Source organism: Lactuca virosa, chromosome 7 (assembly GCF_052849685.1).
Source record: "Lactuca virosa cultivar CGN04683 chromosome 7, Lactuca_virosa_CGN04683_v6, whole genome shotgun sequence".
NCBI classification, from domain to species: Eukaryota; Viridiplantae; Streptophyta; class Magnoliopsida; order Asterales; family Asteraceae; genus Lactuca; species Lactuca virosa.
In genome coordinates, this window is record NC_136432.1 from 118,277,708 (window position 1) to 118,299,442 (window position 21,735).

General features: G+C 31.8%; 1 protein-coding gene across 9 annotated transcripts; it reads right to left on the bottom strand.

The window, feature by feature from the left end:
• Positions 1-1,671: 1,671 nt before the first annotated feature.
• LOC145124292 (protein HESO1-like) lies at positions 1,672-7,497 on the bottom strand. Of its 9 annotated transcripts, none has more exons than XM_079059569.1 (13): positions 7,209-7,497; positions 6,287-6,309; positions 6,164-6,190; positions 5,317-5,349; positions 4,975-5,163; positions 4,483-4,668; positions 4,192-4,376; positions 3,972-4,067; positions 3,833-3,878; positions 3,411-3,517; positions 2,636-2,737; positions 1,824-2,443; positions 1,672-1,777 (listed from the first exon to the last, which is right to left on the bottom strand). In XM_079059569.1, exons 3-12 carry the CDS (start codon positions 6,180-6,182, stop codon positions 1,865-1,867), a joined length of 1,542 nt encoding a protein of 513 aa, XP_078915695.1. In that variant the 5' UTR covers positions 6,183-6,190; positions 6,287-6,309; positions 7,209-7,497; the 3' UTR covers positions 1,672-1,777; positions 1,824-1,864. The 9 variants fall into 9 exon arrangements, with proteins under 9 accessions (XP_078915695.1, XP_078915700.1, XP_078915694.1 ...); XM_079059574.1 differs by having other exon boundaries at positions 1,672-2,443; positions 7,209-7,325; positions 7,404-7,494; XM_079059568.1 differs by having other exon boundaries at positions 1,672-2,443.
• Positions 7,498-21,735: the final 14,238 nt, after the last annotated feature.

Here is a 21,735-nt window from a genome sequence, read left to right on the forward strand (position 1 = left end):
CATAAATTTTAAATAAAAATAGCAACATACTTTTATTAATTTGTTCATTATAGCATCCTACTAATAATTCTTTCTATAATCTATTACAACATTGTGTTTTCAAATAAACAAATCTTATTAAGGCATTTTACTGTTAAAGATCTATCATAAATGTATTTTTTTTTTCTTCTTAATACATTGTACTTAGAGGTGGATTTTTAAAAGTACAATGCTATGATATGAATAAATGAAGGTATAATTCTATAATAAACAAATAAACGAACATACATTGCTATTTCTTGCATTTAACCTTAAAAAACATATCAAGCAAACTTCTCTCCAAGATAAAATGACAAAATCATTATGTATCACAAAAAAGTGGGACATCCATGATTAAAAATAAAATGTAAATTTAAACAAGGTTGAGAACTCACACTCAAGTTGGCTATTTTAGTGTCCCATGTTTTAGATATCCATATTTTCCTGAATATAGACTTGCACAAAGACCTCTGGACCAAAGCTTTTTAACAGATGCTACCTATAAGTACAACAACCATTTGTAGCATCAACAAGTTGTAGTGCATTTGGTGTGCATTGGACTAATGTCAATCTGAATTTTTGTCCCATTCACATCAATCCCATCAGTCCAGTACAACCTATTGTTGTACTATCTTCAGTGTGTGGAGACTGTGACCCACGGTGTGACAAAAGAGTGAACTTTTTTCAAATTGACATCAGATGAAAATCTTGAGCATGTTGTGCTCCAGGACACTTAAAATATGTTTTGTCTAATAGTCATGTTGAATCTTGGAACTATATCATAAAGACAAGTCACAAGTCAAAGCATAAACTTAATCAGAATCATATCATATAACATCCAAGATTAGGCTTTGGAGGCTACAAAAGAATAAGAGGAAACCTTTACCGGAGAGTACAACCCTAAACCATGAAACATAATGGGTAAAAAAGCCAAGTCGCCACTAAGTGCTTCCTATCTTTTCATAACCCGGTTTTTTTTTTTTTATGTTTAGTAAAATGAGAAGGGCAACTTTTTTAAACTATACATATACAAAATATAATTGATATTATTTTTTAGAAATAGTTATGATAAAGAAATAAAATGCTTAAATAATACTCCAGAAGGCTAAGGAAACAAGGATACTTATTCATTTCGTGGGTTATATGTCTTCAACCACATGTTCAATAAAAAAAATTAGTCCGTTTATTTGTTTTTAGCTTTTTAACAAACATATAAATTTCATTTGTTTTCGACTAACAAACATATAAAGTTCTAAACTAAAAATAAGAATATATACAAAAATTATCATTAACATTACAATATAAAAAAATAATTTTTAACTTCTCAGTTTTTACCAGAATGACATGCCATGTTTGAAACATGGCATTTAGAATAGAAATGGCTAAAACTTACACATCACGTTAACCAGAAACAAAATATGCAGATTCAGGTACTAATTTCAGCCAACTTATCAAAAGGGTTGACACAACACAACATGAAAATTAAGCAAATAAGATTAAGATCAAAAACTCGAGCTCGAAAATGACCTATTTATTTATATGTATGTATGTTTTTTTTTTTAATCCTTTAGATAAACTAAACATAATAAAGCAAAACATAATTTGACATAATAAAGCTATTTTAAACAACATATAGTAAAAGCTAAGGAGACATGGTTAACGCAACTTTCTGATTCAAAAGCCATTTTTGTGGTTTGTTACACATGGTGCCAATATGCCAATTTCAGCTTCCATAATTTAAAACTCTATTATAAACAAACTAACCCAAAAGAGCAACTAACCCATTATACCCAACCCAACCCAACCCAACCCAACCCCAGTTAGCTGTATTGCACACCCTAGTTAGTTAGCCTAAACGATAAGGTGGACCATTTGGATGCTGAACCGTTCTTCCCCTATGGTCCTCGTCAGCACCACCACCACCCCACCCATGTCCACCCACTGCTGGTGGTCCCCAAGTAGCCCAACCTTGTGTTCCCGGTGGTGGTGTCGGAGCACCACCATCTGCCGCCCCCATTCTTTTGGCTGGTTGATGGTGTCCTCCCCAAGTACTCCAGCCGGGTGCACCGTCTGCTGCCACCCGCATTCTTTTGGGTGGGTGGTGGTCAGACCATTCTTGACCGGAACCCATGGCTTGATGTGGGGTTCCCGTTCCACCCCAGTGGCCGCCGACTGGCTGTGGTCTTGGTTGCCAACTTTGGGCGGCTCTTGGTTGCATTGGGGTGGTGGTGGTGAGCGGGGGATGGTGGTGCAATGTATTGGTGATGCCAAATAAAGATTCGTTTAAAACTGATTCTTGGATTTCACCATTCATGAATAAAGAAAGTCTTTGGATGGAAAAATGGATGCAAGCGTAGATTTTTTCCACCTCTGATTTCCCCACTGCCCTTGCCACATTTTGGGTTCGATCCGTGAAATCCTCCACCTGTAAATTCTTCATAATATTTAAATATATACAAAAGCTAAATAGCAACATACTTTCAATTATTTATTAATTGAAGATAGCATCCTATTAGCTTTTACTTCAAAAATATAACCATGTAAAATTGTTATGTATTTGGTAGATTGTTGAAAATACAACATTGTATAAAAAATAAACAAGGTTACAAGAACTCACACTCATGCTTGCTATTTTAGTGGCCCAAGTTTTAGAAGTCCATTGTCCTAGATAAGTACTTGCACAAAGACCTTTGGGCCAAAGCTTTTCAACAGATGCCAACTGCAACAACCATTTATGCGTTTAAGACATAACATGTCAATGGGACAAAAACTGTAATTTGTCTCATTGACTTCAATCACATCAATCTTGTGCACCCCAAACACAGTACAGGTTGTACTGCTTTTGGGGTGCACTGGACTGAGGGGATTGATGTCAATGAGACAAAATTGCAACTTTTGTCTCATCAACATCAACCCCAAAAGTAGTACAACCTGGCTGCCCCCCAAAAGTAGTACAACCTGTTCTGACAACCGGACACAGGTTGTAATGCTTTTGGGGTGCACGGGACTGCCAGGTGGGATTGATGTTGATAAATCAATCCCACCAGGCAATCCAGTGCACCCCAAAAGCAGTAAAACATGTTTTGACAACCGAAGCGGACATGTTGTACTGCTTTTGGGGTGCACTGGACTGCCTAATGGGATTTGATGTCAATGGGACAAAATTGCAACTTTTGTCCCATCGACATCAATCCCCTCAGTCCAATGCACCCCAAAAGCAGTACAACATGTGCTGACAAGAAAGAAAAACATAGTACCTGTGTTTGGTGTGCATTGGATTGGGACTGATGTCAATGAGACAAAAATAGCCATTGACATCAATCTCGTCAGTCCAATGCAAGCCAAACGCAGTACAACCTATTCTGTCTTGTCCAAGGCCTCGGAGATTTTACCTTGAGTAAAAATGACACCAACAGTTGACCTAATGTTTCTGTATTTTTACTACCGTAATTCCGAAATTTTCTAACTGATTTCTGCACCGATGCAACATCTTCTCCATCTAGAAAATTCTCACCCCATTATAAACTGAAATACTTCTATACAAGAAACAACAACAATCTACTTTCATTTCTTATTACAGCATTGTACTTTGAAAAATCTACACAATCTCATCCAAATACAAAGCAATGGATAGATTTTTCAAAGTACAATGCTGTAATAAGAAATGAAAGTAGATTGTTTTTTCTTTTTATTGTCAATAATCAGCAAACCTCTACTCCCTTTTCATTTAAGGCTTGACTTGTAGTCAAACATCAATAAAGTTTCATTGTATAAGACAAGTTGTTAATACTATTAATTTAAGTCTTGATATTACCTTTTAATATCTCGGAAAATGGAGGTAATATAGGGGGGTCTCGATTCTGCAACCAAAGAATAATATGAACACTTGAAAAATAATATAAATAACAAATACAAAAGATGACTTTCTTTCAGTAAGCAATATAAAAGCAAACCTGTAGATGAAAAGCAACCAATAATATTATGGATAAAGAGTTAAGAGTTCGATCTTTTGAACTGTTAATATCATGTGCTTTTGCCCATGCTTTCATCTGCATAGATACATTTTATCATTAGTATCCATAATACATATTAATAAGCTACAATTTCAAGGTATTAAAACCTTCTATTTACTAGAATAATTTTTAATCCATGTAGCAGATTAAATAAGCTTACCAAGAAACTTAGCTTTTGGAACCTTTCATCTATTGAAGTAATTAATCGAATTATAGCTGACTTTGAAATTCCATCTCTATTTTCAACTGAAAGGTCACATTCAACACCACTTCCAGCATCAATAACTTTAAGGATAGGCACCTTAGCAGACAGAACAGGCTGAACACCTCGTACATGACCTCCAGCTAAAGGGCAAAATGGTCATTAAACAAAATCAGACATATACATGATTGTGTAAATAGAAACTAAAAACTTAATAAATAAAAAATGGTATATAAGTAAAAAGTGTACTTTGAAGTGCATAAAACTTTCTTGCAAACTTCCTAAGTGCTTTAATTTTCTGATCTCGAGGGAACACTGATTGACTACTGTTTTTGTTTTTGAAGTTGACTGAGAGATCTAAGTCACTTCCAGTAGTAAAAAGATCCATTGAAAAAGAACCGAATTCTTCAACAACAGGACAACCAGAAGAATTACCTGAATCAGAAACAAATAATCCACTCTGTGTTAAACCATAAACTTAACTTCAATCTAAAAAGGGTTTGCAAGAAATAACAACAATCTACTTCCATTTTGTTTCTTATAGCATCTTAAAGCATTCTACTTTGAAAAATATAACCAATTATAGCAATGTCATACAAATACTAAGCAACTACAACTGCTATAATAAGAAAATAGTTAATAAAGAAAAAAACAGGAAGTAGAATATTGTATTAGAAAGAAATGAAATAGGAAATCTTGAATGTAAAATGTAAATAGTAGAGAATGTGAGTGGGGATTTACCATATAATTCCCTTGCTATTTCATTAAAAACTCGAATTAGTTGCTTTCGATGTTCATATTCACTTGGTTTTGGCCTACGAATTAAATAGGCTTCATTAAGTAGTTTTTCAAGGACAAGTAATTTGCCTCGATTTGGTATAATCCTCTCTAATTCTTTCAATTCAAACTTCTCTGCTTTCTTTTTGAGGACTGAAAATCGAAGATCAGTGAAAGAATCATCAACTAGAAAAGATAATTTAGGCCAACAAGGAAAAGAACAATTTTTATCACATTATAATATATATCTAAAGAAGTAATAGAAACTTGCATCTCATTACTACATTTACTATAAACCTCACATACCCTGCCAATCATCTTCATGAGGTCCTGTAAAAACTACATAAAATCAAAGTAGAGTAAAATGGGGTCAACTGTCTTGACACCCTGGTCAATAGTGGATTGAAAACCAAGTAGATATTGAGATATATTTGAAAGATAAAATATAAAATATAAGAAAAAACATGTGGCGTAATGACTTCTTTGAAAAAAATATCTTGTCAGAAAACATCGTCAAGATGTTGTAGTGAGCGAGGATTATCGTTTTTTACCATATACGTGTAACAATTTGTTTCGATTTTTTTATTGTGGTATCATAAAAATTAGAAAGAGTACAAATATAGTATGTTATAAAAAGGTATATCAGTATATGTAATAAACAAAGCATGTCAACTATTCAAGTAAGATAATTTGGGCAACATAGAGTTCAAAATATGCCATTAAAGAAGAAAAAGGAAGGAAAAAGGCAACTATCAAAGTATAACTATACAAAATATTGAATCTAAATGTAGCATAAAGAAAGAAAGAAAGAAAGAAAGAAAGAAAGATGGAAAAGACATGAAATGACAGTAGTTTTCACAATTCAAGAACTTGGCTAATAGCTATCTAATGGCTGCTAGGACATTTGTTTAGTCAATTTCAATATCAACTTTTTATTGATATTTGTTGTTATATGATTCACTTGCAAATAACATGGTGATTAAGAAGAATTATTATATCTATTTACTTGTTAAGGGTACTTTACCTAGATCCCTAATTGTGAGTAGGGCCCTACTCTTCATTCATAATGAACACACGTTGTCATCATCTATTATATTACAATTGTGATTATAATAGATGATGAGCATACAGATGAAAGGTTTTAATCACTTACCCTTTTCTCGCAATGCCATTATTGTGCCTACAAAAGTTACAAATTGAACCCTTTAGATTCAGAATAACAATTATAAGTAGCTCCAATAATGTAATGTCAAAGATAAGCAACAATTCATCCTACCTTGATGATGTGATCAAGAATAGCTGCAATAGAAAGCAAATTAGTCACATTATAGCCAATCAAACTATAACATAAAAAAAAAGTTGGATAAGCTACAAACATAAGAATAGAGAATTGAAAGTGGGATGATAGATTTTAATGTGGTAGTTACACATAAATCAAATTTTGTGGTGCCTATGGAAGAGATGGGGTTGGGTAGGGTGCAGACCAATTCTTTTTTTAAATGTAAGAATCAACATGATATGAAAAATCCACAAAATGTTGTTGTTTTAAGTATCTATATTGTGTTCAATCTGCATGACATAGTTAAAGCATAATGCAATCTTTCTATATCTACTATGTACCTCCTATAATTCCATTTTATATATAATTTTACTAGTTTTTATGCATATTTCTTTCCCTAGCTTCTTCCGATTTCTCAACTCCCAAAACTTTATCTCCAGTGTCACAGGCTTTTGTTTACTACCTCTATGACCTTGGTGTCATCATCTGCTCTATCTATGTAAACCCTAATGACACCATTTGATCTGCCCCTTTGAACAATGTACAATCAATTAGTCATTTTCATTAGGGTTATGCATTATGTATTCAAATTTAAGGTAGCTCCGTTTATTGAGTTTCTACAATGGGTCGTTCTGTTGGTTAGGTCTTTTCTAGGTTATGCATGTTTATCTAATTCAACCGCTCCAAACGATTATATACACGAAAAGAAATAAAATTTAGCAAATTTCTGTAGCGAATAAACAAAATGAGAATCAATCATAGAAATTGCAAAACCCTAAATCCGTCAATGAGTTTTGTAACCTAATTTCAATCCGTAAGCATAACAGATAATAACTTTGTTTTAAACCCATGTTAATCCATCAATACTACAACGCAATTGCAGAGAGGTATTGATTAGTTGTACGAAATGAATACTTACCCCTTAAGACGCTCAAGCGCAGAAAAATCCGCCCCTCTGTTGCTACACAAGGATCGAATGGAGATTGGAGAGGGTGATTCCCGTGGATTTAGTTGAGACGTCGAGGGGAGAGAGAGACTGCAGCAGAGAATGAGTCAGCGAGACGTCATAGGGTGAGAGACGGCTGAGATTGTACCAAAAGCAGGTGGAAATGACCTCCAGCCACTCTCCATCGCTTACGTCGGTCACATCATCGCATGCTCTGACGATTCATCGTGGCACCATTTTAGGGGAATTTTTATCGGGGAGGTGATTGCATTTTTTTTTAAGAACAAAAAGACTACAGGGTATTTGGTAGGTGTAAGTGAGACAAACCAACTCGTAAGAAACTTGAGACCGACTCGGAAAATACTCGAAATCGACTCGGCCTTAATCGAGCCGAGCTCGAGCTACTCGAGTACCTTATCGAGCCGAGCTCGAGTACTAAAATACTCAGCTTGTAAGGCTCGCGAGCTTAGTCGAGCTTAGCGTAATTTACATATATGTCATTTCTTTATAATTGTTCATTTATTGCATATATATGTCATTTCTTTATAATTATTCATTTATGACATATATGGTTGATGTTATATTGATATTAGGTGATTAATAGTGATTTTTTTGGTAGTTTGGACATTTGCATGTGGAATGTTTAATATTTCTTAGTCAATTTAGTGATTTTGATTTTTTTTTAATATTAGTCGAGCCGAGCCGAGCCGAGCTCGAGACTGTCGAGTATTTCACGAGCCCGAGCTCGAGCTTAAAATCAATGCTCGAGTCGAGTTCGAGCCGAGTTTCGAGCTCGAGTATTTTAGTCGAGCCGAGCTTCGAGCTTGGTAGTATTCGGCTCGACTCGGCTCGTTTACACCCCTAGTATTTGGCTTGTATTTTTTAGGCAAAAAGTCTTTTTGGAAAAGATAAAGGTCAGGTGCTCGTTGTTTTTTCTGAGGTCTGCAGGCTGCGGACCACATCTGTAGACCTTTGTAGTAGAAGAGGTGGACCAAACGTCTGCAGTCTGAAAAAAGAAGACTGTTTGTTTTTCTAACATCTGCGGGCTACTAAAATAAACTGAAATCTAAATAAATAAACTGAAATCTAAATAAACTGTTTTTTTTTTACTTCAAAATGATTTTGTAATATTTTATGACTTTGTTATAAATAATTAACGAATCTAGATCAACTTTTATGTATTATTATATAAAAATAAAAATGAAAATGGTATGAATTAACGTATATATTTGATAAAAACCAACAACTTTGGTTGTAAAGTTATAACTAAACATTATAATTAGTGATCAAAGAATTTAATACATAAATGGATGGAAATAAACTTGAATTTTTTCAATTAAATCCATTAAAAACGTACCTGAAATGTTTTTTTTGAGAAATTAACGATACTATATTAAATAATGTTTTACAAAATTTGGCAAAAAAATATAAGAATATATTATGATTTTTTTTCATATTTATATAAACAAATTCAACGACTATTATTCTAATAAATCTTTATTTAGAAATTTGTCAAAAATTTCATGTTGTATCGTTTAACGTTTTTTTTTAAAGTTTTTTAATTTTTTTTTTCAAATTGTTTATCATTAATAAAGTTGGAAAAAAAAATAAATTAAAAAAAACTTAAAAAAAATAAAGATATATATGTTTTTTTAGGCTAGAAGATGTCTGAAGATGTTAGAAGACTCTGGTCCACATCTGCGCCAAGAAGAGGGCGTGCAGACATTTTTAGGTCTGCAGTCTTCAAAAAAACAAACAGTCTGCGAAGGCTAATGTCTGCGCGTGGTCTGCGCGGCGCAGACAGAAGAGGCCACGCAGATCTGCAGACAAAAAACAAACACTACCTAAAAAATGTTTTGTAAAAACATTTTAAATATTACTTTTAGATTTTATATAGAAGAAAAACTGACTTTTTGAAAAAGTTAGGAAAACTTGACTTTTTGTAACTTTTTCAAAAATTACTTTTGTCTCTAAAAAAAAAAGTCAAACACCCCTACGTATCCATCTTTCGTTATATATCCTCATTCGATTAATACTTTTTTTAATGTTTAATTATATCGTTTTAAAATCAACCATTATAACACATACATATTAAGTTGCTTTTATGTGTAATTATATATTGTAGAAATCAGTTATATATGTAATTAAAAGTTATTATTTGAGGTATTTTTTAATCTTTTAATAAATCATCTATTGAAACACTCAATTTATGTGGTTATAAAACCGAACCACAACCACATAAAACTGAACCGTATGCACCTGCATAAAATTGAACATTATATAAAAAGGGTAGTGATTTGTACACGATAATTTTTAGTCATACACAACAATTTATGTTTTAGATGATTGTACTGTATAACTGTATAAAGCATAATTTGTTGTGAAAGACTAAAAATTATTGTGTTCGGGTCATTACTCATATAAAAACTGCACCGCAAAAACAACCGCACCATTCGGTTTCTTGGTTGGAATAACCACATTTGCAGTTTTCAATTCGGTTTTAGTCAATAACCGCATCATGCTCACCTTTAAAATTAATAATTTTTTTTCATTATTCTATTTTTTATTTTTTTTGATATTTTTGTTTCATTATTCTAATTATTTTTAATTTTTGATCTTGAAAATGACTAGTTGCAAACCAAAAGAAACTCATGAATTTTTCCACGTGATATATATATATATATATATATATATATATATATATATATATATATATATATATATATATATATAAAGTGACTTAATGAGATAATCCAATCATATAGAAGCCTCATCTTAGAAAAAATCTCAAAAAACATTGTGGTTGTGGTGGCGGTGACGGAAGATGTGAGGGGAGGTGGTGGATTTAGCGGTGGGAGGAAATGATGAAAAATAATTTTTTTATAGTTAAAACGCAGTTGTGGAAGAAGAAACAAAACGTTAACGAAACTGCAGGCTTGCTAGCCTCGTCTACAATTCTGTTGGTTATTTTGAGATAAATAGTAATTTTTGACTATTTTAAGCTAAGTCGTTAAAAATTTATATTATTTTAGTAAATTTCTCAAAATTTTCATATTTGAAATAATAAATATAAAACTAATTAGTAATATATAATTTTAAAATAATAAAACGTCTAAGAAGCTATAGAAAATGTTTATTACTTATAGTTAAACCGTTAATTATAAATATTACGTATCCTTATTAAATCATTTATAACATCAATCTATAGACACCTACCATTTTCATACACTATTAGTCGTATCTTTTAGGTTATTATTACAATATTTATTAGTTAATCATTATATTGTTTTCTAAAATAAACTCCTCTCTCTCTCACTCTCTCTCTCTCTCATATATATATATATATATATATATATATATATATATATATATATATATATATATATATATATATATATATATATATATATATATATATATATATATATATATTACCATATTTATTAGTTAATCATTATATATATATATAGAGAGAGAGAGTGTGTGTGTGTGTGTGTGTGTGTGTGTGTGTGTGAGTGAGAGAGAGAGATAGGTTTAAATGTTTCTATTGTGTGCATGTATGCACCAATCACAAATTAATAAATATTAAATAATTAATTAAATCAAATAAGGGCATTTTCGGTTTTTTGTATTTACAATTAATGAGCTCATTTAATTTAATCCTACAATTAAGGAAAGAAAATCAGTATTTTAAAACCCTAAAAATAACCCTTGTTGTTCATTTGCATCTACAGATCTTCTTCCTCCAACGGTTCTTTCTTCCTCAATCAATACATTGTCGTCGGAGTCAATCAACATCTCTCAAAACTTCAAGTATGGCGACCTTCAATTCCCCCACTGCGTCTTTCATTTTAATCACCACTTCTTAGCCTCAAATCTAAAGCAAGTGTGTAATCTAGATTAGAAATCAACATGAAATCATTCATGTTTATGATTTTTTCTAACGATCATCAACAAGTAATGTCTCCATCTTTAATCATTTTTTTTTGGTTTACAGTATATAATCATTTTCTTTAATCTACATAGTTTTGTATTAAAATTATTATTTAAGAGTCATTCTTGGCAATCCATATGAAGTTTGATATTATCAGTTAATATTAATTAAATGGAAGATGTATCAATATCATCATTGATTCACGGCTCAAAAGAAAAGCCTCTGTAAGAAAAATCAATCAATTTTTACATAGCTAATATTGAAAATTTAATCTATGAATTAAAAATTCAAATTAATAAATAACACAAAAAGCACAAATATCATGGATGGATTTTGTGTCCATTAGTTTTAGTCTAACGTTGGAAATATATATACATTAGGTTTATAAAGGTATAAATTGTGCATAATTCGCATACAGTGTGGATTAGTATGTATGTCGTGTATCTGTTGCGTTTTTTGAATGTTGATAATAAAACATGTCTTCCAAGTGCTTGATATAATGTCAAAAAGAGAAAGTTTTTGTGTAAAAGAGACAAGTTTGATATGTTGACTTATTGGAAAGATTCTGTCAGAATATGTTAAGGTAACATGTTTATACTTGTGTTGAAATATTCTGTTAGAAGTAAAGTAGATAATATTTTGTTAGAATTCTTAAGGAATTGAAGTTTAAGCAACAAATAGAAATGAAATATTATTTTAGAATTGATGTTAATATGTGTAGTAATGTTATTTTGGTGTTTTTATTTTATAAAAAAAAGATGTTATAAATTATATTAGAATATAAGTTAAAACTTGTGTGTATTCTGTTAGAATTTATTTATATAAATGCATTCTGTCAAAATGTCTTTAAGAATGTTTTGTTAACAACAAGTATATTTGTTTAACTGGTAATGCATTCTAGCAAAATTACGAGTAATGCATGTTATTGTTGGATTAGTGTCTAAGTCCATAACTATTTTGGTATGTACTTGACCCGATTATGAGCATGGTCCTTTTGGGTTGCTTTCACCATAGCAATATGTAGGATGAATTAAGGAGAGAAAGGTTTAATTATGATTTATTAATATATTATAAGAATAATATATTAAAGGAGAAATCATATTGTTTAATTAATATTAGTCAAGAGTTAATTGATAATTAATTCTATGGCTAAAAGAGATTAATTAAATATAGGGGACTAGACTGCAATTATTGGATAATTGAGTTATTGGGCTAAGGAATGCTAAAGGAACAAGGGGTGAACGAAATTATGATGTGAGCCCATCATATTTTCGTCCATGGCGTTATCCAGAAGGTTCCATGGGCTGCTTAGAGTTTAAGCTGTCCATTAAGGTTTTGACTGAAACCCTAGCAGCCCATACAAGTATATAAGGGACCCCTTAGGCCCCAAAAACGTGTGTAACTGAATCCTTAGGGTTTCTAGACGGTTTTGGGTGCCTCCTCTCTTCTCCTTCTTCACCTAGTTGCTTAGTGGTGTTTGTGACTCCATTAGAGGTGCAACACTTGAGGCACTAAGCTTTCTGAAGCAAATCAAAGCAAGGAATTGATTGTTATTGCTATATAACAATCAAATGTAATTCTCTAAACCCTAATTCAGTTTATTATATGTTAGATCTAGGGTTTATAGCTTTGGATATTCAATTGCATGTTCATTAGACAAACTAGATCCAAAAGCTATTAGGGTTTGCATGTACACCATAGGATTGATGTTTTGCTTAAAACCCATCAATGGTATCAGAGCCTAGGACTGTTTGTTTGATGTATTTGATGCTATTATGGTTTATTCATGCTTTAAAATCGAAATTTAGGGTTTATGGGGGCTGGACTCGCCGAGTCCACGGCTGAACTCGTCGAGTCCATGGTGAACTCGACGAGTCCATGCTTGACTCGACGAGTCAGCTGGTCAGAAAGAGCTAAATTCGGGATTTTGTGCTACTTTGGCTGTGAGATAGTTTCCAAAACGTTTTTTATTGATATAAATCAGATTTTTATGATATTGGATGATTATCCTTGCCAAAAATAAAAGATAACTTCATATTAGTTAAATAATTTTTTCCTTATGTGATAAAATTTAATTATTTAAATTATTTGGTGAATTATCTTGCATGAGATTGGACTAGGTCAAAATTAGATAATTGCCTTATTTGAATTTTGTGATCTAGAATGTTCTTGATAAAGGTTGAAAAAGTTTCAAATTATCCCCTTTAGGTTTTATAGTTTAAATTTGAACTTAAAAGTTTTGTTTTTAAAATTTAAATAAGTTAAACCATAATGTTTTGAAAAGTTTCAAAACTTGCCCTCAAGTTTTGGATTTTAAAATTAATTAAAAGTCTTAATTTGAAATTTTAAATTCTAAAACCCTAGTAATTTGAAAAGTTCAAATCACACCCTTATGGTTTTATTAATTGATTAAGGTGTATAATTAAAAGAGATTTAATAAACCCGTAAAGTTTTGGTTTACATTTAATTAAATTAAAAGTATAATTTACTAAATTAAACCACCTAGTATTTTAAAAGTGTAAAATACACCCTATACTATATATAACATTAAAAGTCTAATATTATATATATATATATATATATATATATATATATGTATGTATGAGTAAACAGTCAGTCTTACCGTTAGTAGGCCTCATTCACGAAGTTGGTCTATAAGGGGTGTTTAAGGAAATTGCCTATAAAATGGCGATTGAATGGGTATCCACTCTTACCCACCGCACTCTTGACTAGTGAAGGGTCGTTAGCCGAACGGGTAGGATAGGACAGAAACCTTCCATTATAAGTATAATGAAGTACAAAGTAACTAAATACTTTTAGAAATTCCCAAATCATAGTTACTTTAGGAAAAATGTGAAATTGTATGCTAATCCATGGAATTACACTTCATACCATTGTCAAACGTTAGTGGAGCGTGTGTGGTTAACTGACACACTAATTTGGGGATGACATTGGTAGCGAAGGGTGGCTCGATGTTTGTCATAGATCAATGGAGCGTGTGTGGCTAACCGGCACATTGATTAGGTGATAGTAGCATTGGGTGCACCACGTGATTCGTATGGTTATTCACACCTTGTTTGTGATCCTCGGCATCCCAGTCACAAATAGTAGGGCATAATCGAGATTAAACATGCCATTGAAAAGTTCAATGAATCTCAAAAGATCTAGGAGTTTCAATTCATTTAAAACTTAAACTTCCTTTTCGTTTTTCATGGTGGAAATTGGTAGATCGTCATTTACCTACCTTCAAATATTCTGCAACTAGATTACGACATCCTTCTTCTAGGTTGTAGAGTATTGTGTTGGATCCTAGCCTCGATGTTTCATTTGGGTGTTACATCAAGGAGTCTAATCAACTTAACTTGAATTTTCTCCTGTTTTGTAGATGTCTAAATCTTACAATGGTCTTCCCAAATCCCTTGGAACAAGCTTTCCAAATGAAGATGACGTTCCACGATACGATCAAGGAAATGAGAGTCATGCTTCACTTCCTCCACCTCCTCCAATTATTCTCCCCAACCCACAAGTTCAAAGGCTTGAAAAGTTCAAGCTCACTCAAACCCTATTGGCAAGTAAACACGAAGATGGGAAACCTGTGTGTGCACACGTCTTGGAGATGAAGTCACACATTAACAGGTTAAGGATGTTGGGTGTCGAGATTTCAGGTGAGTTGGCTGTTGACTGGGTTCTTCAGTCACTTCCTGAATCATATAGTGAGTTCATTAGAGAGTACTATATGATGGACCATGACGTGACCCTCGTTGATTTGACCTATTTGCTTATAGCTGCTGAATCAGAAATGATTTGGCGTGCTAATCAAGCAAATTTGTCTGGTGAATCAAACTCCCAAACTTCAATGGACATTGAAAATGGTGACATTGGAAATCCAGAAAAGGTAAATTCTGAGATAGTTCCTTGTGCCATTCCAAAAGAGTCTATTTGCTTCTTCTGCCAAGAGAAGGGGCATTGGAGACGAAGCTGCCCTGTTTACCTGACAGATCTAAGAAATGGGAGAGTCAAGACGTATGGCTCTGCTTCAGGTAAAATCCATTAACTAACTATTTTAAGTTCCTATTCTAGATTCTTAATACATGATGTGATAAGATTACATTTTGATGTTTTGTAGGATCGAAGAAAAGAGAGGAAGCTTAAGGGAAGAAGTGAGCTGAATCTAATCATGAAGAAATGGATTTCGATCGCATCACTTAAAGATTGGATTCTTGAGCTACTACTTGGAGTTAGAATAGATTGTTAAGAAATATGTAATAACATAGTTTTTCAATTGAATTGCATTGTAAGGACAAATGTTTTCCGCAATAAAATGAATTTTGATTTTATCTTATTTATTTATCCTTGCAATGGCATGTATGAAAAATTGATGTTTGAAGGTTTCTATTATTAGCAATAAAGGATTTGATTCTCAATTATGTTCTTTGAGGAAATGTCGAGAATTTACCAAATAGGGAGAGTTTCTCATCGCCCAAGTTTCAATTGGACAGAAACTTGGAATCATACAACTTGGTTGCGTGATGAATGAGAGACTTCATATTTGGAAATTAGACTAATTATTTGACAAAGTGTCAAGTGAAGGACTAAGAGATCGAGTACGCTAGGTAGTGTGTTGATCAAGTCCACCACAAGAGTGACAAAGATATTCGTCATGATTTACTAAAGTTTAGTAAATATGATTATACTTATAAGATTGAGTATAATTCTGAGTTGATTGAAAAGGTTTCAATAAATAGCAGAACGAATAAGAAGAATCAAGTAGGCAGAAAGATAAAAGTTTCTCTATTCTAAGAAGAAGGGAGAGTACCTTTTATTGTGTTTTATGATAAGTCTTATTGATTAAGAACCATATCTCAATTGATCCTCTAAGTGAGTCTTGGTGCATTTGCATGTCTTAGAAGAGGAATCGAGAATTGTGGAAATGGTTAAAATCAAGAAGTCAATCATACTTCGTTCCAACATCAAGTCTTAGAGTTATACTCCAAGATTGTGAATTGAGTGACAAGTCTCAAGAAGGTTTATAACACTCATCAAATGTGGAATTTGGAAAAGTTTTCTTATTCTTGCACATTTGAAATTGGTAAGTTGTGATGTCTTGGATAAGACAAAGACCAACTAGGACCAATTTGTGAAGTGTTTTGTCTTGATAAAAGCTACACTAACTCTTGAATATTTGTTTGTCAAGAAATGTTTCTTGATAAGAGAACCTTATATGTCAAGGAGTCAGTGGGAGTTTTAATGTTTTTGAAAAGGTTTCAAGAACAAATCAAGAATAAACCTTATCGATCATCACTAGCACACGACTTGAGGTTTACAACCTATCGTGTTGACATTATTTTGTTTCTGTGTCATTCCAATTGAGTTAATTATGCATGTGAGTTCTATGAGTTCTTATTTGAATACATAAAGACAAAGCACCTTGATCAATGGAAAGTACATTGATATGTAAGGATAAGTTTCTAAACTACTTGGAAGACATGGTGGGCACTCGTGTTACCATAAGGCAAGAAATCAAGATTAAGAAAGTTCAGTCCATATGAGTTTGGATTTGTCGCCAACTTTGGTTTTGGCAAATTCACATGGATAGGAACTCATACACCATAAAATCTAAGTGTCATAAGATTCACTCCTTCATGAAAATGACTGTGAGGAAATGCTTTCACTAAGAGAGATTTTAAGAAGATAGCAATTGTGAAATTTGTATTCTCAAATTCGATTATGGTTACAGCATCCCTTTCCATAGTTAAAATTATGAGATTTGGCAATTAGTTTGAACATTTGGAACTTAGTAACATAAATTTTGAATTGTTTAGACACACATATGAACTGTCTAAGGCAAATGTGTATAAGTTTGAGAAGCTTAGATAAAGGATTATCGAAGCATCTGGTATTAGAAATATGAATTTTGTGGAATTTAATTAGCATTGTTTTCTGGAAGTTCAGTTGTTTTCTGAATACATGTCAAAGCTAGTGGGAGCATAAGTGTTATGCTTATATGATAATAATCATCATGATAGTAGGAGCATAAGTGTTATGCTTGTATGATTATTATGGAAAGTATTGCAAGTTAGCAATATTAATTATAGAAAAACAAAGATTCAATTTGCAAAGTTGCATGGTTTGAAAAGTTATTTTGCTATAATTAAGGGAGAGAATATTATACTTCGTTTCAAAATCTAAAGCTTAGATTGAGAAATTTTAATAAATTTAGTCAAAGGATACATAGTGTGTTCTCAAATTTCGATTATGATTACGGCATCCCTCTTCATAGTTCGAAATTTGAGAACGTGACACATAAAATATTATGGCAGAAGATTGATAAAGTATCATATCTTTATGTAAGACATTATGCATCGTGTCCCATACGCTTCAGGTATAGGATCGATTGCAAATGATATAATATTTGACCATTCTAAAATTTTCCAAATGTCTAGCGCATTAAGAGGAAAAAATGACTAGAATCGGTTTTGACTAAAATAATTAAACAACTATCAAAGGACGATCAAAAGTTCGCTGAGGATTGGTCGCTTGTGAGTAGTTGGAAGTATGGTATTTGAAGGACCATATCGACATTATTATGAATAGATAAGATTCTATTAAGAATGAGTTGTCATATGGCAAATGTGGAAATGTTTCCATATTGGGAGTTGGATATTTAGAGTCTATGTCTAGATTAGAAACTTTTATACAATAAGGATGTTCAAAGGAATGTACTTTGAATGTGAGACTTCGCGTCTGTGGAATTGTCTTGTAACAATTTTTTGATAAGAGTACTTTGTAATTTCATTGGCCAAGTCTTGGTGACTTTTGTGCTATGACTTTGCGAAAGGATCGTTGCATAAAATGTTAGAATTTAGCATATTCTAATAGTGGCAAGAACCTTGTGTTCTAACACTAATGACAAGGATTGGGAATTGTGAAATGAGCATCATTGGAAAAGTTTTTCAATTGATCTATTTCACAAAGTAAGGACCATAGGAAACATAGTGTGCATGCTCTGTGCATGGGACAGCTATTGTTGTAATTTAAGTAATAAGTTGATTTTATGAAACAGTAAACAATGAATAATGAGTAATCAATATGGTGTTTAAACAAAAGTGTTTTATTTACTCCCACAAGTTTGGGGCCATATAGGATTAAGTATTATTGTTGTGTTTCAGTTTGCATGTTTTGAATTCCAGAATAACTGGGTTATTCGAACCTCCACAGTCGGTCATACGTTGGAAGTAAGTATGAAGGAAGACTGTCATGAAGAGTCTGTAGATTGTCTGAAGAGTTTAGACATAGCACAAGTTTGATGCAGGGTTCATGAGTGCTTTGATAAGATTAGAGTATTAGATTAAACCCACGCTCACAAGAATCACTTCATGAATTTTATCACGAATGATTGTGAGTCGATAATATTGTATATTCTTGAAACCGAGACGTGTAAGTTGTTATTTGTTGGTCGGTTGCACATTGATAATAAGTAAACGCACCAGTAACTTGGTGTTATAAAACTTATTGTTGTGTGTGATTCGATTAGTGAATGCAAGCAAGCATATGAGTCAAAGTTTATCCATTCCTTTTAACCAAAGTGGGATAAAAGCGATATCTGTGGTCCCCTCGATGATTTAGTGATGACACCTAAGCGCTTGGCCAAGCCGGGACTAAGTTGATGTGTTCAATTGTAGTCTGTTGTCAGTCGTCATAAATCGGAAGTCGGGAAACAGTATAGAGAGAATGATTGAAATTCATGTCTTATGTCTATACGATATCTTGAGAATAGAGGAATATATGATCCCTTATCTAAAGGACACGCTATCTGATAAGATCAGAGTTGACAGCGACTTTTGAAAGCTACGATTGCTGATCAGGTTCTGAAGTCATACGGAAAATAGTTATTAGACTTATCCAAGTGGGAGACTGTTGGATTAGTGTCTAAGTCCATCACTATTTTGGTATGTACTTGACCCGATTATAAGCATGGTCCTTTTGGGTTGCCTTCACCATAGCAATATGTAGGATGAATTAAGGAGAGAAAGGTTTAATTATGATTTATTAATATATTATAAGAATAATATATTAAAGGAGAAATCATATTGTTTAATTAATATTAGTCAAGAGTTAATTGATAATTAATTCTATGGCTAAAAGAGATTAATTAAATGTAGGGGACTAGACTGCAATTATTGGATAATTGAGTTATTGGGCTAAGAAATGCTAAAGGAACAAGGGGTGAACGAAATTATGATGCGAGCCCATCATATTTTCGTCCATGGCCTTATCCAGAAGGTTCCATGGGCTGCTTAGAGTTTAAGCTGTCCATTAGGGTTTTGACTGAAACCCTAGCAGCCCACACAAGTATATAAAGGACCCCCCCAAAAACATGTGTAACTGAATACTTAGGGTTTCTAGACGGTTTTGGGTGCCTCCTCTCTTCTCCTTCTTCACCTAGTTGCTTAGTGGTGTTTGTGACTCCATTAGAGGTGCAACACTTGAGGCACTAAGCTTTCTGAAGCAAATCAAAGCAAGGAATTGATTGTTATTGCTATATAACAATCAAAGGTAATTCTCTAAACCCTAATTCAGTTTATTATATGTTAGATCTAGGGTTTATAGCTTTGGATATTCAATTGCATGTTCATTAGACAAACTAGATCCAAAAGCTATTAGGGTTTGCATGTCTACCATAGGATTGATGTTTTGCTTAAAACCCATAAGTTATTAGAATAGTGATAGTATATTCTAGCAGAATAACTAGTAATGCATGTTGTTAGAATAAACTACAATTGTTTGATGTCCACTACATTCTATCAGAATTTATAGTTGTTATTCTTTTAGAATGTTCCAGATTTTTTAATATTTGAAAGTTGATTATGTTATTTTTTTGTGGATTTAGGTTTTGAAGAGATTGACATTGATGTGGAAAAGGAGAAAAAACATGCAAAAGTAGAATGTATTCTTGCCAAATGTATTATGCTAAAATGTATAAAGTGTTTCTTAAAAATAATATTCTTTTGGAATGGTTTAGTGTTTTTGTTAGATTTTGATGTTTTTTTTTCTTTTTTTAACCATTTTTAGTTTTATTTTTTAAGAATAAATGTAATCCGTATTCTTTAGAAAATGGTATTCTTGATAATATGTTGTATAATTCTTTAAGCATGTTTAATATAAAAAGTATCTTGAATGAAACAATATTCTGCAAGAATAAAACCGCAAATATATTTACTAGTTTATTGTTGACTTTTTGTCATTCTGACAGAATAAAATCGGTTATTATTAAAAATAATATTAAAATTTAATTAGAATTAATTTAAAAAATTTAGTTTTTTAAAAAATAAGGGAATTAACGATCCCTTAAAATCTGAAAATTTCCTTTTTTAAAATAGGTTAATTGACCAAAATACCCTTTTGCTGAAATTTGTGTGATTATATGGTATATGTTATCTCATTGTAGTATCATACACCCTCAAACCATGTCCATTGATTAATTTCATCCGTTGGTCCAGATATGTGCATTCTGCCACACAATAGTTAGTAAAAAACAAAATAACCTAAGTATATATATATATATATATATATATATATATATATATATATAGGGGTAGGTTCAAATGTTTCTCACATCTATTGTGTGCTAGAATGCACCAATAGGAATTTAGTATTAATTATATGTATATTAAATGTTATCTATACTTATAACTCATTTTCATGGAAACTAATTAAATTCGTCATTAATGTCAACAATAATATTCTTTCAGAATGAACTCTTATCTAGAAGAAGGAGAGTGTATTCTAGCAGAATGAGAGTGTATTCTAGTAGAATACACTCTCGTTCTTCATATTCCATGCAAATTTATTGTATTTTAAGTGAGTGAGTCCTGAAACAAAATACGAACTCATATATAAAAACCTAGATGCGAATTCATTCTGAAAGAATGTTATTGCTGACATTAATGACAGATTTAATTAGTTTCCATAAAAAGAGAATTATAATTATAAATATTATTTAATATCCATATAATTATGGAAATCATTTAATATCTATATTTATTTAATTAAATAATTATTTAATTTTCTAAATTCCTATTGGTGCAATCCAGCACACAATAAATGTAAGAAACAAAATAACCTAGCCCTATATATATATATATATATATATATATATATATATATATATATATATATATATATATACTCTACTAAATGAACATTTTTTTGCCACATGTCACACTCTCATTCAATTTGCCAAATGTCATTTTGTGGTTATTTTGAATTAATTTATTTTTCACATGTCATTTTATGGGTTTTTCTATTTTGATAAATTTCACATAATACTTTAATATTATAATTACAATAAATGTAATAATAAATAAATATCAATTTTATTAATGGACTTACCTTCTTATTTCAAAATTTTCAAATTAAAACTCATTAGTTTATTTTGTTTATTTATTTAAATTTAAAAAATAAAAAATTCAATTTTAATAATTCACTATTTTTCTTATTTTCATATAAATCCAAAATTTTTAAATATTTAAACTTTTATATTTAAATTTTTTTAATTAACCCATT